The sequence below is a fragment of the Cottoperca gobio genome, chromosome 15 (assembly GCF_900634415.1).
Source record: "Cottoperca gobio chromosome 15, fCotGob3.1, whole genome shotgun sequence".
Classification (NCBI taxonomy): Eukaryota; Metazoa; Chordata; class Actinopteri; order Perciformes; family Bovichtidae; genus Cottoperca; species Cottoperca gobio.
The window spans coordinates 4,544,251-4,562,062 of NC_041369.1; the positions used below are offsets into that span (position 1 = coordinate 4,544,251).

Genomic DNA, 17,812 nt, shown 5'->3' on the forward strand with positions numbered 1-17,812 from the left:
TTGTTACATTTATTCAGTTACTATAAGTTAAGGTTGCAATTGAACCCTGTGCTGAGCATGGTCCTGAATAATAAGGTTAAAGAGATAGTTTGGATTGTTTGAAGTGGGGTTGTATGAGGTACTTATCCATAGTCTGTGTCAGATGGTGGTCGCCACGCCCCCAGTTTGGAGAAACAGACAGGAGTATCAGCAGGAAGCAAAGCAGTGTATTCCAGTCACCTACAAATATAATTTAAGTGTACACTGTATTTAGAATAATTCACTGCTTTACCTTGCTGTCAGACAGCCTTTTCTGCCAATTAACTGAAGCCGCTATCTATGCTCTCTTCAAAGCCACCAGACTTCTTTGACTAAATCAGAACACGGGAGGTCTACTGCTGCCTCTATCGTTAGTTACCTTGTCCGTTTCAAATAGAGAAGCCTTTTCCATGGCCCTGAGTGAAGAATCGCAAAGAATGGTGTTTTGGCAAAAAACAAGTGGCATTCAGCAAAGATGAATCATGCTTAGTGTTTCAGATAGAACAGTTGTATTGCTGGCATCTCATAATTCCAGTATTTGCAATATGAAAAGAAAATACACTTTGTATTTCATTGTACAACCACTATGACAGCGTGACTCTGAGTACACCTATCAGATACAAACACACACACTGAACACACACATACAAACACCTTACAACTGTATTTTAATAGTTTATCAGATCAGACATACTTCCTCTGATATCTCTGATGTTTTCCTTTTAGCTTTTGAATGTATTTGAAAAACAGAACAAAAGTAACACACATCCACAGCCTCTGAACTGTGTTTTTAACATTACTAAGCATATGAATATTCACATTGTACTCATTGTTGTCATGCCTAGTTTTACCAAATGTAGTTTGGGCTGCTGATCTCTTGATACAATCATCACAGTGCTACACTATGTTTGATGACAGAGTTGCATTTCCTATATTGTATGTGGCTTTATGAAAGCATCGCTGCAGAGAGCAGCTGCATAGAATTTGAATTAGAAATGATTTTATCACATAATGAGCATCCTGTCTGTTTTCAGAATTTTGGTTATGAAACATTGTTATGCAATGTCTAAAATAAGCACAGTGCAGTGCAGTTTGGTGTGCTTTGTGTGTTCACATTCAGATATGAGTATGTAAATCCTGTTTTATCTCTTAGGGGCTATGCAAAGTATAGAATCTAAAAAGGCTGCAATGCACTGTGGAAGTCTTCTTGACTGTAGCATTAATACATTATCAATATAATATTAATAATAATAATAATAAACTGTATTTGTATAGCACCTTTCATGCTCAGCTCAGAGGGCTTTACATTTAAAAACAGAATAAGAACAGGAAACACATTGATTTAAAAAGATATACAGGTATGATAAAGTGCTCAGCATTTGCAGAAAGGTAATTTAAAAACAGCATGTAGCACTTCATGTGAAAAACGTACATTCTAAGAAGTGGTGCTGGAAATAAAAATATAAATATGATTTTCTAAATTAGAAACAGATACGATTAATCCTATTGCGTTGTTTCTATTCATTTTGTTTCTTATATTTAAAACCAACAAAAGAAGTGCAAGTGAAACATGGTAATTTAAAGGGAGAATTCTTTAGAAGGTGGTTGTATCATAACTGCTTGATACTTAAAAATGTATTTATGTATATGTTCAATATAGACTGCAGTGAGATGTAGCAGCTTGACCTGAACATAGCTGGGCTTATTGTCAACCACCACTCTACTTTCAGCATGGAGCATATGTTTGCTCAGTACAGCATCAGAGTATTGGAGAAAATTAGCAAAGCCGTCCAATTCTTGGTGCAACTAACGGTTTGCAGCACAAGCTAAATTACATTTATATTGAGCACATGTATTTTAGAACTGGCAATGATGCAATTGTATTTCAAAGCTGAAATGTGTGACCAGATAACATTAAACATTTTTTTAGCTGAATCACTCAACAGGAATACAGACAAAAAGAAAAAAAGAGGATCAGACAGGTCTATCAATACAGACACAAACATGAATGTTGCTATGACATGTCGTGACATATCAGTCCTCACTATCTCCTTTGAATACGCTGCTGAGGTAATGACATACTCATGCTGGCGTTTGTACAGAGTGAAGGCTAATGAATCAAAGATACGATGATATAATATTGTATTTTCAAAACCTTTTATGCAATCTATCATCTGAATGTATTAAATTGGCTTATTCATCCTCCTTCAGAAGGTGGACAACGGGATTTTTATTAGGAGCTTTGTGTGTAATGAACTCATGAATCTGAAGGAGGATGCATTAGCCGCTGTAGAGAAACAAATGTGACTGATTTGATCCTTGTTTAATCCTTGAGTGGACACCCTCCCAAAGCACTAAATAATAGTTTACTTCCTCATGGAACCCCAAAGGGCTTAATATTAGATAAACGAACACAAACATAAATAAAGACATTATGAAGTAAATAACCATATAGATAAAAATATATAATGAAACTACAATTTGTGAAATAATTGATCAAATTATTCAAAGTCATTATTATGTAAATGTTATTTCATCATTCATTTAAAAAATCTAATTTATTTTAGATATATTTTTTTATTACAATCATTTTGTTTCAAAATACCCTTTTCAAAAGTCTGTTTTTATTTCATATTAGCATTCTCCCCCAATGACACTTTTATTTCATGCCACATTTGATTTCATAACGTCACTTTTCATAATGACTCTTTTATTTCATGTCACCTTTCAGCCAATCACGTAGCCTCTTTCTCTCTAAAGCTAGCAAGCTCAACCACCACTGCTACCAAATTTAGCTCCTGTTAGTGTAGTAGAGCAACAGTAATATTTTGCTGCTGCTATAAATATAGTGTTGGGTTTTGAGGCCCAAAGGGCGCTGAGATAGTCTTTCAATTGAATCCAGTGAACTTCTAGTTGATCAAGATACTTATTTATTTAAAGTGATGGTGACAGCAATGTCAAAAAATACCCTCAGCCGAGGACACTTTCACACACCAAGTCCACAGTCCGAATCAATAAAGAGCCAGTTAGCTGTCTGTTGGTACAAGTGAAAGTGGTACAAAAACATCATAAACATTTTGCTATATTCTCTACAGAAGGGTGTTGTCATCCCTCATTGGTCCATGTTGGCGTGGTTATGCCCCTTGGTGGGCCGTCTTGTAGGTGGCGAGATGGAGGTGGACCTGAAACTCTTTGAAGAGAACCTACAGTGCTTCATTCATGACTAATATAGTGCTCATTATACATTTGTGCAGAAATACATGTTGTGCAATAATACATTTTGATTGAGGTGGACGAGTACATGTGATAATCATTAAATGTGACACAATACATAATACATTTTGATTGAGGTGTACGAGTACATGTGATAATCATTAAATGTGACACAATACAATCAGGAGTTTATTTACTTCTCAATAGCCTACACAGCAACTGACGATAAACCACTTTTAAACTTGAGCTACTATGGGCTACTATGAACGGATAATAAGCTGAGTCAGCTGAGTCAGCTTTTGAGCTTGGATTAGCCTACCACTCCCGCAAAGATAGCTCCTGTTGGCTAGAGCAGCGGTTCTCAACCTTTTTGTGTCAATGACCCCTAAATTGATACACATTGGGTCACAGACCCCTAATATGATAAGATTTTGCTACAGGGACCTCCATCAGAAAAGATTTTGGTTGTATATCATTAAGACCATAAATCTATAGTTGTCAACTACAGTTGAGGAGATAATTGTGGAGTTATCCAGCTAGTTAAGTAGCATGTTTAGCCTTGTTAAGCTAGGTAAATGAAAGGAGATGTCAGTTTCTGTGTACTGAGTGTATTTACAGCAGCAGCTAGATGGTTGATTCAGAACTACTGTGGCATGTTTTTGCTCTAGCTAACAGGCGCAAGCTAAATCTGGTACCAGGGGTTGAGCTAGCTTAAAAGGCAGGGGGGCTGAAAGGTGAGAGGGCGGTGACAACACTACTGTAAGGAAAAGTGACATGAAATAAAAGTGAAAACAGAGCTTTAAAAAGAGACCATTTGGAAATAAACATTTCTTTCATGAAATTATGAAAATAAGAAGAATGATGAAATAGAATTCTGCAATAATGACTTGAGTTTTTTAAATATCTTAAATCATTTCACAAATTAATCTTTTATTGTATGTATTGTATTATATGTATTCACATGACTACTTATTCTATCATTAGCCTATTTATCTATATTTGGCGCTCCATATGACACCTGATAATTGAGTTGCTTCAATCATTAATATTCAGTGTAACCTGCATGAAAGCCTATTCATATATAGCTAACTATTTGACTACATGATAAATAAATATTACCTGTCATTGCAATTATCTGCTGAATTCTTCCACCTTTTCATTCTTGCCTATGTCTAAAATAAATACAAGATCAAACCAAACAATATAGCTACCATTTTGAATATTCTAGCAGTAGTGGTAGTACGAGAGCTAAAAGTTATTGTTGTGAACACATTTGTTTTAGGGTGACACAAATATTTTTGTCATAAATGTCTTTTAAATGATCTTGATGTGAAAGTGTGCTTTTGGCCCTAGCAACGTGAAACCCAGCAACGCACCAAAGTGTGCCTTGGAGCAGTCCCCACACTGATCTGCCCTTGTTATTGTCTTGTGATCACAGACAGAGAAATATGAGCTTACGCCTGCATGCCTTGAAGGAGCCGTTTCATTTCATAGTAGAACAGCTTGACAAGTTCACTGTATACAGACAATTTTTCCATGTGAGAAAGACATATAAAACCAAAAACATACAATAATTTCTCATCCTCTTTGCTTACTTATTCACTTTTAACCAATGACTTACCAGATTTAGTCAAAAACATTATTATTTGCATCAAAATGTATTAAAAGTACAAAAAGTGCCCATTGCAGAATAATATATGTATATTATTGAATTATTGATGCATTAATGTGTTCATCACTTTAATGTTGCAGCTGGTAAAGGAGGAATTTTTTATTTTTTATTATGTATATATATATATATATATATATATATATATATATATACTATACTGCTAGTTAGCTTGTGAATTTCACCAAGGGATCAATTAAGTTGTATCTTAACCTACAATAATACATACATATACATTATTTGTTGATTATATTTTGGATTATTGATCTGAATCTTCAAAGTAACTATAGCTGACAGATAAATGTAGTGCAGTAAAAAGTACAATAGTTGCCTCTGAATTTTTGTAGAGGAGAAGTATAAAGTAGTTTCTTTTCTGTCAAATTACTTTAAAGGTCCTTGTGGCAGTGGGGTGGGGTTAGGGCGCCGGCTGCTGGGGAGAGACAGGAGTGTCCCAGCTGGAGGCCAGACAGTTGAACGGAATCAGGTAATCAGTCACATAATAAATGCATGGTGATGGCCTGGTTCTGTTCTCTGGCAGTAGGCTGGGTTCCAGAGGAGACGGAGACGCTTCTTCAGCCACGACGCAGCGCAGCCTGGAGAGCAGCAGACAGCAGAGTGACGGACAGGAGATTGACCTGTCAGCTGTGCCTGTGATATAAAGCTTACCTGTGTGAGAATAAAGCTGTGTGTGCGACACTACACCTCCTCTCTGTCATCCTTGTAAAGGACTGTGGACAAGAGTCTCCACAGTCCTATATTATAAAAAGTGAGAGTTCATGTATTTGTTATTTCAAAGCTATATAAATACTGTGAAAGTATCAAAACACTCATTCCATGGAAAAATGCACATACGGAAGACCTGGAAACACTGACCCATCAGCAGACTGGGCGTTTTCGGGAAGAGGACTTAAAGAGACAGGTGCTAAAACAGAGTGTTTTAGACAGACGGGGAATACAGGTATATTCAGACAGACAGTATAAGAAAAACAATTACTTTTTTGAACAATAAAACATATAAATACATAAAAATAGAAACCCAAAATACAAGTATGAACATGACAATTGGCATAATATGTCCCCTTCAAACAATATGTCTTAAAGGTTAACTACAAGGAGCGCTACAATCATCCTTACTGTCCTGTGAAGTGATCCAACTCCAGATTAAAAGATGGGGTCCTCATTCCTTTCAAAAGTTCATTCAAAGATAATATTATGCTTCAGCAGTCTGAGTTAGCATCTCTCAAGATCAAAGTTTTGTATTGTGTGTCCTTCAACTGGTGTTTGTTAAGGAAATACTGTCTGGGGGAACACAAAGAAGGAATTTCATATTTCAAAGAACCCCCTTGAGGGCTGTGGACATCCCTTACCATGGCATGAAGGATCTCTTCATGGTATGTATGGGAGGAACAATTACAGCCACCACATATTTTTTCATTGTACAGTACATATGGGTATGTGAATATTGTATTAAGAAAAATTAGAAAAACCTAGAACCTATGTTTTAAAGATGTAGCTCTGTGACATTTGTATTTTTCAGATATATTTGTTTACATGTTTTTCTCTTTGCATATATCTTCATATATCTCATGTAGAGGGCAATATACAGATATTGACGAAAACGGTGATATTTAAAAAACAAAATTTTAATATGGTAATTAGACACATATGCTAATAACATGTAAATAAAAGTAGCCTAACTGTTATGTTTGTACACTTTTATACGCTGATGGTTACGGACTCTGTCAACCTCCCCACACTCTTACTGTGAGTGTGATTCGTTTGCCATAATAGACACAAAACGCACAATAAACAAAGTTAAAGATGAATTTGACCGATAGCATTATTTTATTTAGTTTTTAAGATGCTGAATTTAGAGGAAACCACTGCTGTCATTACTGCTGTTTAGATTGTGGGTTAAGTCACAGAGCTTGCTTTCTCTGTTTTATGATCTTCTTCTTTAGAGGAGCGACAGAGTCAAGTGTTATTCGCAGTGAGGCTGCAGCGCTATCAACAAGATGATTAATTTGTGAGCGACTAAAGTTAGCATTGGAGTCCTCCATTATATTGATATTGAGTCCTGGTATTGAATTAAGTGCTGATGGAATCACTTCCTTAAATTTAGTCACAGCACTTTCAGATAAACATCGAGCGTAGGATATTTTGCCTACTGGCTTGGAGTCCAGTAACAGGACTTCAAAAGTTATTAAAAAATGGTCTGATAAAAGAGGATTATGTGGACACACTGATAAACTTTCAATTTCAACACCATATCCCAGAACAAGATCCAGAGTGTGGTTTAAACAGTGAGTTGGTTCATGTACATTTTGACTGAACCCAATTGAATCTAATATTGTGATAAATGCATTATTAAGGCTGTCACTATCAACATCCACATGAATATTAAAGTCACCTACAATAATTACTTTATCTGTTTTAAGGACTAAACTTGATAAAAATTCAGATAGAAATTCAGCTCCACTAATAAACTTTATAATGTTACTAGATATGAGATCGGCTCCTTCCAAAGTAGGATGAATGTCGTCTCTCCTAATCAGACCAGGAGTTCCATAGAAAGTCCTACCAATTATTTACGAAGTCCACATCATTATCTGGACTCCACCATGACAGTTAACGTGACGGCCATGACAGTTTACTGAAAGTCCATGCTCCAGAGGCTGGCTGTGCTATGGGCTGATCAGCTTAACTCCACACTGTTTATTACATGCATGCATGTACATTCTGAATATGTACGATACAATTAGCAAAATCTTGTTAATGTTTTTAGTACGCTTAGAGTAACAGACGGATATGTTGGCGGTTTAGTTTTTCAGATACAACATTTTAGCAACCACAGAAATGTGAAAGTCATTTGACTTTTTTTCAGATTTTTTTCTTACAAAGAAGTCTGTATGGTATTGATATGTAATGCTTCTAGTCTCATTGAGAGAGAGAGAGATACTAAACCCATGATGCCTGGTGGAATGAGTTTACTTTTGATTTCCTCCATCCTTGTCTAATGTGCTTTTCCTGCATCACACTAAATGTCTTTGTGAGGTCAAAAGGCTGACAAAAGGATTAACACTGAGCCAATATGTATTTAGGAAGGTGTGTACCCGGACACAGGAGGATGCAGTGAATCAATAGACAGTTAGAATAAAGCTTCCTGGATGACTTCATAAATCTTATTCCACCTACTGGTTTGGTAGCTGATCTGATATCCACAGACAGTGAACAGCAGAGGTTTGGGAGGGGGAGTAGCTCTTATAGCCTAAACAGCGAGTAGACTTAGGTCATCACCACCAGGTTCATCAATCTGCCTCCTCCTCCACAGGAAGTTATGCAGTGTATAATCCCAGAGCGGAAATGCTATTTCTGCCACATCGTGACATGTAGGAATCAGGAGTGCATTAGCGGTTCACTTGAAAGTGCTGCTTCTGTTCAGAGCTGACCACATTGTTTTATAGCAGAGACTGACTTTAATTTTAATCCATCAAGACCCCTTTCTTTAAAAGTAGAGCCGCGTCGCAGCTCCAGAGTTCAATGCACAAAAGGTTGGATAGGAGGAGGAACAAATTCATTTGGATGTTATATAAGTATAAGACTGACTCGAAGGTTTTCCTTTGTCTTCTGATGTCCAGGGGGGTTGGGGCATGTGGTTCACCTCAGAGGTACACAATGTTGTACACTAGAATAAATATTTAGCTTATTCTTTGTTCAAGCCAGAAAACAGGGTGTGTTATGGGACGGACTCTTGGTTGAATCTGGCAATGAATGTAATACCGCGATGAACTGTGAGAAATGATGCGTGCACGACAACAGACCTCTTTTTTGAATATACATTTGTTTAAAGGGGACATATTATGCTCATTTTCAGGTTCCTACTTGTATTTTGGTTTTCTAGTAGAACATGTTTACATACTTTAATGTTCAAAAAACACATTTCTCATTCTGAATATAACTATCACCCTCTGGCTGGTACGCTCCGTTTTAGCGCCCGTCTCTTTAAGACCCCTTTATATAGGACTTTTAAGAAGTTTTGCATTTATATAAACATATACACAGGCATAGAAAATTAACAGACATTACCCTGCACTGCACCCAACTCTTGTTCCTCCCTACCTACCCTGGGACCAAGAGCGGCCTCAGAAGAAAAACATGTGATCAGGCTAATTACCAAACAAAATAAATTTAGGGGAGAAGAACAAAGTTATTATAGTTATAGAAAGTTTGTTAGATCATTTTTTTGGACATGTGCAGGAAATTAAGTTCCTGTAAATGGATTCAAATTTACAACGAGTGGTCGATCTTCTTTCCTACCCTCACCTATGGTCATGAAGGCTGGGTCATGACCGAAAGAACGAGATCACGGGTACAAGCGGCCGAAATGGGTTTTCTCAGACGGGTGGCTGGCGTCTCCCTTAGAGATAGGGTGAGAAGCTCAGCCATCCGTGAGAGACTCGGAGTAGAGCCGCTGCTCCTTTACGTTGAAAGGAGCCAGTTGAGGTGGTTCGGGCATCTAGTAAGGATGCCACCTGGGCGCCTCCCTAGGGAGGTGTTCCAGGCACGTCCAGCTGGGAGGAGACCCCGGGGAAGACCCAGGACTCGGTGGAGAGATTATATCTCCTCACTGGCCTGGGAACGCCTCAGTATCCCCCAGTCGGAGCTGGAGGATGTGGCCCGGAGAAGGGAAGATTGGGGTTCCTTACTGGAGCTGCTGCCCCCGCGACCCGATCCCGGATAAGCGGTAGACGATGGATGGATGGATGGATGGATGGACCTTTCTTTAACCACCAGAGAACTGAGGCTTTTTTGGGGATTTTAAAGAGGCTGAATCCTGAATACATAAGATAAATGTTGAAATACGCACACTGCAGGCATGTTTTATGATGTTCTTCAGTCCAGAGAATACAAGATTTATTGTTGTTCTTCTTAGGAAGACAGCCAGAACATAAGAGAGCAGTGAAGCCAGAGATGAGAAGCATCACACTGCCCTCTGCAGACTGTGGACTGCCATGTCACTGGACATAAACCGTCAATGGCAATATTTTCCTTTCAGATGTCATTTATGATGCATTGCATCTATATATGTATATAGATGTGTACTCAATCAGCCATGTCTAAGAAAGCTAATAGAGCGATAAGTTATATGAGACCATTTAGCGCCTTGAGATAGATTTTAGCTTTGAAAGGCACTTTATAAATACAATTTGTTATTATTATTATTATTATTTCAAACCAGAACTCCTTTTGAGGTAAAGAAATCAACAGGACAAACTAATCTCAGTTCAACTAACACATATTTGTATTTTATTTAAAACTATTATCATAGAAGTGCACAGCACTGACTGAAATCCTCTTTGTACAGAGGAGCAACAATTTTCTCTACAAATAAATTGTGACATCTAGAGGACTTTTTTTTTTCTCCCTTAGTTTTACAAATTAAACATCAAAAAAAGAAAGAAAGAAATCGTTCGAGGGTAACACCTACACAAACTGTGCTCTCCAATATCAACCACAAACTAACAAAAGTCCCTTTTTGTAACTGCCCTTAACTTAAAGGCTTCAGGCACAAAATATTTGTACATTCAATACTTCTGAGGTAATTTGGCTCAAATAAATACAAGACTTTTGGTCTCTAGCTAAATTATACAGTGACACTAGTGGGTACAGTGGTGCAAACTCTGCCTCTAGCCACCTCACAACAACATTCATACCTGATATCTCAACAAAAAAAGAGAAGAATCCTAATGCAGGTTCTCCACAGAAAATTAAACAGAGTAAACAGAGTATGCATACTGCGCATTTGCATACGCAATGGTTCAAAGTGCTGTACCAATCTTATCAAGTCTCTCCAAATTAAAAACACCTTTTTTTCCTTCAGTGTATTCTGCCACGTTCAAGCGAAACACATCACATCTCTTCCTCCCCCATCTTGAAAATCCATCATCTGTCGAAGCACGGAGCAGCGCAGGTGTAGTGCATGCTGACTTGGTAAGCCCTGTTGGGAATGCTGGACTTCTGATCCTGTGAGGCAGAGATGGTCTGGGTGTTGCCGTTGGGAGCCTGCAGGCCGGCGGTGGAGTGGCTGAGGTAGGAGGCAGGCCTGTGGTTAGGGGCCAGGCCCGGCTGCGGAGCCTGCTGGGGATACTGCACGCTGGGCCGGTGCAGGTACTGGGCCGCAGTGGCTGTCTGGCCTGAACCGTGGTACACCGTCTGGCCCTGCTGCTGCTGCTGCTGCTGCTGGCCGGGCTGCTGGCACTTCTGCTTGTTGGCCTCTTTGACGTCACTGTCATGTGCACTAGAAAAAAGGAACAAAGAGATGCACTGCTGATCAGATAAAAGATTTAGAGCTGCAAGGTAAGCATTAAGTTGAATGTGGAGCGTGACTATCCTATGAGATCCTATTGTCCTTGTATAATGTGGCAGCATTAAAGTAGGGGTGGGCTATACAGTATATAATGAACTTACTCGATGTATAGAGCACTGCAGGAATGACTCCTAAAATGGAAACTAGTTCGCCATGTTGCACTTCAGGTTCCCTCTTCCGAAAGTCAATGTTTTTTTAATGGGTTTTTAGTTAGAGTAAAATAAAATAAGGTTTGCGGTTAAAACAAGCTTAAGAGATTTTAACATTTTGTTCTACGACATAAAATACGTCAGTAACTAACCCACTCATGAATTTTAAAGCTTTTACTCATGGTAAAAAATGTGGTCGCTAACAAATGGCTAAATCAGACACTAGTCCACCTTTAACCTTCTGCAATAATCCAAAAGTCAACGGAACCAGGACTTCTGGGTTGGCCTGAAGAATCCCAGCAGCACTCTCTTACAGCTTGTCCTATGTGGGATGTAGTAAATGACCATATCGAGAACATAGAGTACAAATATTAATTGTCACGTCAATTTTTTAAGCCGCCGGCATGACCCTCGCTTTGACCTTTCGCTTTTTCCGTGGCTCTCACACTCCACCGAGCAAGTGTGTGTAGTGTATGAGCATAGATGTGCATATGGGCCGTGTGCTTCTGTATCTGAAGGGAAGCAGGGAAAGAGCCTGGAGAGCACGAAAGAAGTTACACGTGTTGAGGTTGGAAAACGTTCCGGTGAACAATTTCACATTCATTCAATAAGTCAGGTTGAATCATCCAAAAGGGTTGAATTATGCAGGTATTTATATAAAGAAAATATATATCGTACATAGCCTTAAAAGTCAGTATCTTTCTTTTTTATTAGCCAGCATGAGCATGTTTGTGATGTTTCGGACAGATACGCACATGAGTAGTTTCTCGGCACATGGGACCAGGTTGTCCCACGTGTAGCCTGTGAGGCGCTGCAGTCGGGGGGGCCATGTCGGAGACAGGTGCAGGATGAGGCGGGAGGTAGCCACACACGCAGCAGACACCAGTGAGGGGGCAAAACACAAAAACACATGATCTAAGGGAAGAAAGAAAACAGCAAACCATCAGCAAACACAGCGAAGAGCTGTCCTGCTCTACACGCTATAACAGAGTAACTTAGTATTTGGTCAAAATAAGTTATTGCCAGAATCTAACACTTTTGATGTTTGTTACAATATTATCATGACCAAACATTTTCACGAAAACCGCATCTAAAATGTTTGGCCTGTCAAAGCTGCAGTCACACTTCCTGCCACAGAAAGACAAGAGTGCTACATCAAGTGAGATGATACAGCTAGCCTGAGCTAAAGCTAAAGCTACATCCGCTTGTTGGTTTCTCCGTAGCTATCAACCAAAAATCAAAAACATATAAATTTTGGTGAACCAACATCTTGCTAAGTTCCACATAACCATATCCAATCATGAGAGAATATAAAGCTAGCTAAACCCCCGCTAAAGCTAATTACCTTAGCAGAGTAGCAGCAAAATGCCATCTTAGCTTTTCTTTTCCCGTGGAATTCATGTGATATGTTGTGGTCAAGCTAACTTGAAGTCACACATTTAAATGTATTATATTGTATTTGAATTCATTATATTTATAATATCTTAGGCGTACAACTGTACCGTCTAGTTGACTATGTTTAGTATTGTCGATTGCAACTGTGTGCAGCACTATGCCCCATCAAAATGTCCCATTGGGGACAATAAAGTATATACATCATCTTACAACGAACAAAAAAATAAAACTTTCGCTGCATTTTTTCTACTTGCATTCTCTGAGGAATATGAAAAGGACGTCTTTGCTTTTGCTTAAAATAAGCAGCCTAAAAAGGAATGAAATGAAGGCATTACAACACGTTTTGTCCGTTGCCACCAGCTGGCCTGAAAACTTCCATCCCTTTCTGTGAACTTCACAGCTTCTGCAGTTACGGCTCTCTTTCTTTGTAGAGCAGTCTATTACTAAAGTAACTCGGCTGTTTCGTTTCATTACAGTATGTCGGTAGATGAGAGTCAAACCCATGTCATTTGTATACAATCTCACATCTGCATCATTCATTCTTATATAAAATTGAGTGAAACTGAACTTTTTCTCCAATTTTGGAGAACGCTTTAGGAAAGTACCCCGTAGGGCATCTGATCCCACATTGAAAGCCATCCGTGAGACTGATCAGACTAAAGCGCATTTTAAATTAATTAATACACTAATTTACCTCCAGGCCTGCTGTTATCTATTCAGATCACGCTAACTACAGTTGCTAACGTCACCACAGAAGGCCCGCCTCTAAATCAATCTGATTGGACGAGGGGAAAATGCCAATGAAATTGTGCTTAAAGAGCGTATAAACGTGAGGTGCTCAGCAACGCAAAAGCAGCAAAAAAACTCTGAAAACAATTACAAAAAGCATCCCAAGGCTGATAAGAACATCTCTGTTTGATCGGGCCCCAAGAGGTCCAAATACCTCATGAAATGCAACTTACCTTGCAAGGAAACCTCAAGGAAGTAATCAGCATACTTGGCCATGTATAGTTTGGTCTTCTCCAGGCATGTCATTGGCCAGCCATCATGGAGGTCTCCCTCATGGACGGCAATAGACAGGTAGTATTCTATGAAATGAGCGGCTGTAGGGAGGTACAAGTTCCACTGGAAGGTTTCCAGCAGGAGCAGCTCCATGTGAAGTAAGCCCTGCTTGGTCAGCACCAGGTTCATGGAGCTCATGCAGCCCAGGCTGTTCAGGGTCTCCAGCTTGGGCACCCGATCCTCCCTTTCCTCAAATTTACCTGCAATGAGCAAGATCAGTGCAAAATCATCACACCATGCAGAAACCAGAAAACAGTCACGTGCTGGAGCGGGAGGTCTGCTACAAACTTACTGGCCAAAAGAAGACATGAGAGCGAGACCATGTGAAGCTGCTGCACCGTGACATCATAGCGGTCCATGAAGAGGTCCAGAAGGTAGACGGCCAGGTGTCGGGCTGCCGTACACAGCCTGAAGCGGTTGCTGACGATGGCTATGAGGTCTGCAAAGTATCGTCTCAAGTTGATCTGAGGAGACTGGCCTTTGTAGGAAGGCAACTTGAGCTCCTGTTAGACGACATATTAGACTTTATGGTCACTAAATTTCATTTTGGTTTTCATTGGTTGCAATACTAATACTATGTACATATTTGCAAAAATATACACTAATCACACAGTAGAACTAGACTGATAAATTTGTCTGGGCAGATACTAGATCGGCAACGATTAGTCAACTAATCGATTAGTCGATTGACAGCAAAATAAATCAGCAACTATTTCAATAATTGTATAATTGTTTATGTATGTTTTCTGGAAAAAATGGCAGAAAATGCTGTTTTCAGCCCCTCAAATATGGAGCTTAAAAAAATATATTTGAGAAAATATCTTTGGGTTTTAAACTAGCAAAACAAAGATTAAGTAAACACCTTGGACTAAACTGGGATGGTTATTTTTCACTATTTTATGAAATTTTATAGAGCAAATGGTTAATCAAGAAAATTATTGGTAGATAATTGTTAATGAAAATAATAGTTTGTTGCAGCCCTAGTGGAATCACCAAAATGTGCTTGACATAATACAGAAACAATGTCTTCACTACATTTGTAAAATGTATAAAAACTACTATATTACTATTTACAATAATTATAATAATCACGATATATACAGGACTGTCTCAGAAAATTAGAATATTGTGATAAAGTTCTTTATTTTCTGTAATGCAATTAAAAAAACAAAAATGTCATGCATTCTGGATTCATTACAAATCAACTGAAATATTGCAAGCCTTTTATTATTTTAATATTGCTGATTATGGCTTACAGCTTAAGAAAACTCAAAAATCCTATCTCAAAAAATTAGAATAGTTCCTCAGACCAAGTAAAAAAAAAAGATTTATAACAGCAAAACAAAATCAAACATTTGAAAATGTCCATTAATGCACTCAGTACTTGGTTGGGAATCCTTTTGCACGGATTACTGCATCAATGCGGCGTGGCATGGAGGCAATCAGCCTGTGGTATTGCTGAGGTATTATGGATGCCCAGGATGCTTCAATAGCGGCCTTTAGCTCATTAGCATTGTTGGGTCTGGTGTCTTTCAGCTTCTTCTTCACAATACCCCACATATTCTCTATGGGGTTCAGGTCAGGGGAATTGGCAGGCCAATCGAGGACAGTAATGCCATGGTCAGTACACCAGTTACTGGTGGTTTTGGCACTGTGGGCAGGTGCCAGATCATGCTGGAAAATGAATTCCTCATCTCCATAGAGCTTTTCAGCAGACGGAAGCATGTAGTGCTCTAAAATCTCTTGGTACACAGCTGCATTTACTCTGGGCTTGATGAAACACAGTGGACCAACACCAGCAGCTGACATGGCTCCCCAAACCATCGCTGACTGTGGGAACTTCACACTGGATTTCAAGCAACTTGGATTTTGCTCCTCTCCAGCCTTTCTCCAGACTCTGGCGCCTTGACTTCCAAATGAAATATAAAACTTGCTTTCGTCTGAAAAGAGGACTTTGGACCACTCTGCAACTGTCCAGTGCTTCTTTTCCATAGTCCAAGTCAGACGCTTCTTCCGTTGTCTTGAGTTCAGAAGTGGCTTGACCATGGGAATACGGCTATTGTAGCCCATTTCCCGGACACGTCTGTGAACAGTGGCTTTTGATGACTCCAGCTTCAGTCCACTGTCTTTGAAGCTCCCCCAAATTCTGGAAGCGACTCTTCTTCACAATGCTGTTAAGGCTGCGGTCATCTCTCTTGGTTGTGCAGCGTTTCCTGCCACATTTCCCCCTTCCAACAGACTTTTTGTGGATGTGCTTTGAAACTGCACTCTGTGAACAGCTTGCTCTTTGAGACATTTCTTTTTGTGTCTTACCCTCCTGATGGAGGGTGTCAATGATGGTCCTCTGGACAGCAGTCAGATCAGCAGTCTTCCCCATACTTGTGATTTAGTTTACTGAACCAAGCTGAGTGTTTTTCAAGGCTCAGGAAACCCTTGCAGGTGTTTCGAGTTAATTAGACGATTCAAGTGATTCGTTGAACACCCTACTAGTATACTTTTTCATGATATTCTAATATTTAGAGATAGGATATTTGAGTTTTCTTAAGCTGTAAGCCATAATCAGCAATATTAAAATAATAAAAGGCTTGCAATATTTCAGTTGATTTGTAATGAATCCAGAATGCATGACATTTGTTTTTTTAATTGCATTACAGAAAATAAAGAACTTTATCACAATATTCTAATTTTCTGAGACAGTCCTGTATATATTTTTATATTATTTTTAAGTGTTAATGTTTAATTTTTTTAATAACTATACCAATAAATCTGACTTTCTTTATCGGCTTAATAATTGGTATCTGCCTAAAATAAAAAGATATCCAATAAAATAAGACAACAGTTTCATGAGATTCGAGATGTTATGCACAGAAGTTAACCATGACACAAGATTAAAAAAAACCCCACGTATAATTAAAGTTATCAAGTTGCTCCCATCGGTCCATTCTGGCAGCCATCAAGTTATAGTGTCCCACTCACTTTGTATCGTAGCGCCTGGTATATATCTGCAGCGAGTTGTCCTTTCCACCATTGGTCCTCTAGCTCCATTTAACACAGCGCTTCGGAAACCTCTGAAAGGTAAAACATGTGAAACAAGGTCAACCCACCAATACTTCGTGCTGGAGTATCTGAACTCTCTGAAGTGTCATGCAACAGCCGAATAACTGTTCACGTTAGCGGATCTCAAATGGGCACCGTGATCAATTGCCTGTCGTTGGTTGTATTTTTCTACACTAATAATGAAAAACTGTTGATGTTGACGGTTCAAGAGTGGACACTCACCCAATAAGCACATGTAGTGAATATTACCGGCAGTTCACTGAAGTAAACTTCAATTCAAACTAGCCGGACATGCTTGCTCACACTCATTGTTGTAGTTGGTGAGGCTGTTCGGCTCTGCACGAGTTCAACAAACGCTACTGCTGCGTTCATGTGTTATCGGAAATACAATTTTCATTTTGAGAGCGCATGGACAACCAACATAAATGAAGCCGAGATAGCCTAAAAGTGGCGTTTAGAGGGTGGAAAACACTAAACTGGTGGTAAAACAGCTTTTGTACTACATTTTTTGTTACAAGGCTATATTAGTGTCGCAACTTATTATGGTTGTATCTTGTCTACACCACTCAAGTACAAACGTCGTAATACACGCCTGATTCATTTTCTCTACATTTTGGTAGAATTTTATTTTTAATCAGGAATATTTATAACCGATTTATAAATGAGTGAACTTTTAGGGTGAATACAAAGTTTCCGATTAGTACATGAAAGCATCACTCTATTGCCAGGACTGGTGCTCACAGGACGCAGCCAATTACAGGTAAGTATAGTAAATGTGAACATCCAATCACTGGCCTGATGCAGCCAATACCTAATAAAAAGGAATTATACGATTATAATTCACATGAATCCAGTTTTCCAGAACAATATATGACCACGACT

At 38.9% G+C, this 17,812-nt stretch overlaps 1 protein-coding gene across 1 annotated transcript; it reads right to left on the reverse strand.

Annotated features, from left to right (window-relative positions):
* Positions 1-10,178: 10,178 nt before the first annotated feature.
* ccnj (cyclin J) lies at positions 10,179-17,334 on the reverse strand. Its single transcript, XM_029450024.1, has 6 exons — positions 17,153-17,334; positions 16,850-16,941; positions 14,166-14,376; positions 13,774-14,073; positions 12,172-12,331; positions 10,179-11,198 (listed from the first exon to the last, which is right to left on the reverse strand). Exons 2-6 carry the CDS (start codon positions 16,916-16,918, stop codon positions 10,844-10,846), a joined length of 1,095 nt encoding a protein of 364 aa, XP_029305884.1. The 5' UTR covers positions 16,919-16,941; positions 17,153-17,334; the 3' UTR covers positions 10,179-10,843.
* Positions 17,335-17,812: the final 478 nt, after the last annotated feature.